The sequence below is a fragment of the Trypanosoma theileri genome (assembly GCF_002087225.1).
Source record: "Trypanosoma theileri isolate Edinburgh chromosome Unknown TM35_Tth_101_V1, whole genome shotgun sequence".
NCBI classification, from domain to species: domain Eukaryota; phylum Euglenozoa; class Kinetoplastea; order Trypanosomatida; family Trypanosomatidae; genus Trypanosoma; species Trypanosoma theileri.
In genome coordinates, this window is record NW_021639943.1 from 22,033 (window position 1) to 23,340 (window position 1,308).

At 45.9% G+C, this 1,308-nt stretch overlaps 1 protein-coding gene across 1 annotated transcript; it reads right to left on the bottom strand.

Annotated features, from left to right (window-relative positions):
• Position 1: 1 nt before the first annotated feature.
• Positions 2-700, bottom strand: TM35_001011060 (surface protease GP63; the record flags this gene model as incomplete). Its single annotated transcript, XM_029031609.1, has 1 exon — positions 2-700. A coding segment is annotated over one exon (699 nt), but the record flags the coding sequence as incomplete, so codon positions are not given.
• Between the last annotated feature and the right edge of the window lie 608 nt (positions 701-1,308).

Here is a 1,308-nt window from a genome sequence, read left to right on the forward strand (position 1 = left end):
GAGTGTACGGTGAAATATTAATGGCACCAGCAATTGGGCGACTTGACGCTTCGGCAGGGGCACATGTGACACCAAATGGCTCTCCGGTACCGGCTGCCACGTAGAGCACAAAGTCAGCATTCTCAACACCTTCACTGCGATGCTCATCGGGTACAGTGAAATGGGTACAAGGGTTGCCATTTTCAAAATTGGTCACCTTTAGTTTGCCTTCCTGGGGTTTCACAAGCAGACGATCCCTGTGCAGTTTGATAGCAGCAGGAATTACTTCATTTATTAGAGTTTCCTTCTTTTCATCGGTGAGGACGTTATCATCATTACAAATAGCCGTGCCACCTTTAAAATTCATGACCTGCACACCACTCGTAGTACAGTACCTCGATTTGTCCTCCAAGTCCTTCGTGAACGCCTCAATGCGGATCAGCTCCCATCTTTCATTCTCATTCTTCTGTGTGGCGACGGTGTACGCCTGCACACCACTCTGTCCCTTGCGGGGCAACTCCCGCACAACACCAGTCGAGAACATCCCACTCCTGTTGATCATCTCCTCGAACATGCAGCGCTGCATGCCGTCGTCCCACGCAACACACACACTGGCGCAGCACAGAAACAACAACAGCAGGAGAAGCAGCGGCATCACGTACAGTGACTGGCACACTGTGGCGGGTGTGCGGGCACTCAATTTGTTAACTTGCTGTGGCATATAATGAATGCTGTCTACAGTAGAGAAAGAAATAAGGAGCAAAGAAGGGAAGAGAGAGAAAAAGAGTGAGGAACGCAGTACATAATAGCCACCAACAGCCACATACCATTCATGCACTCACTGCCTGCAGCAACCATGTCACTCACAGTGCTGGTGCCACCATCCCACCCACCCTAGTCCCACCTACGCAGAGAGAAGAGAAATGAGAAGTCGTATGCAGCACACTGAACAAATACGGAATGCAGCATCCCACAGGCATAAAACCACATTTCCCACCACACTCCACGTCGAGGTGTTTCACAAGGTATAAAAGATGAACCACATGTAAAATAAGCAAGACCATACCCATTATTTAGTTATTACCCAGAGTCCAAAATTCCTTTTTTCTGCTTTCACACACAGAAATGAATCTCAGTATAAAGAACTAAAGTGAAAATGAAACTTACGAAAACAGTGCAGCCCCAATTCCCGTGGAACATAAAAAACACGTTCCATTACTTTCAGCAAATAAAATTAAATAGTCTTTTTTTCCAATGTATTAGAAGAAAAGAAACACACTGCAATAATGCGGCATGCAATATAATTGTTTTGAAAAGAAAAAGATACCA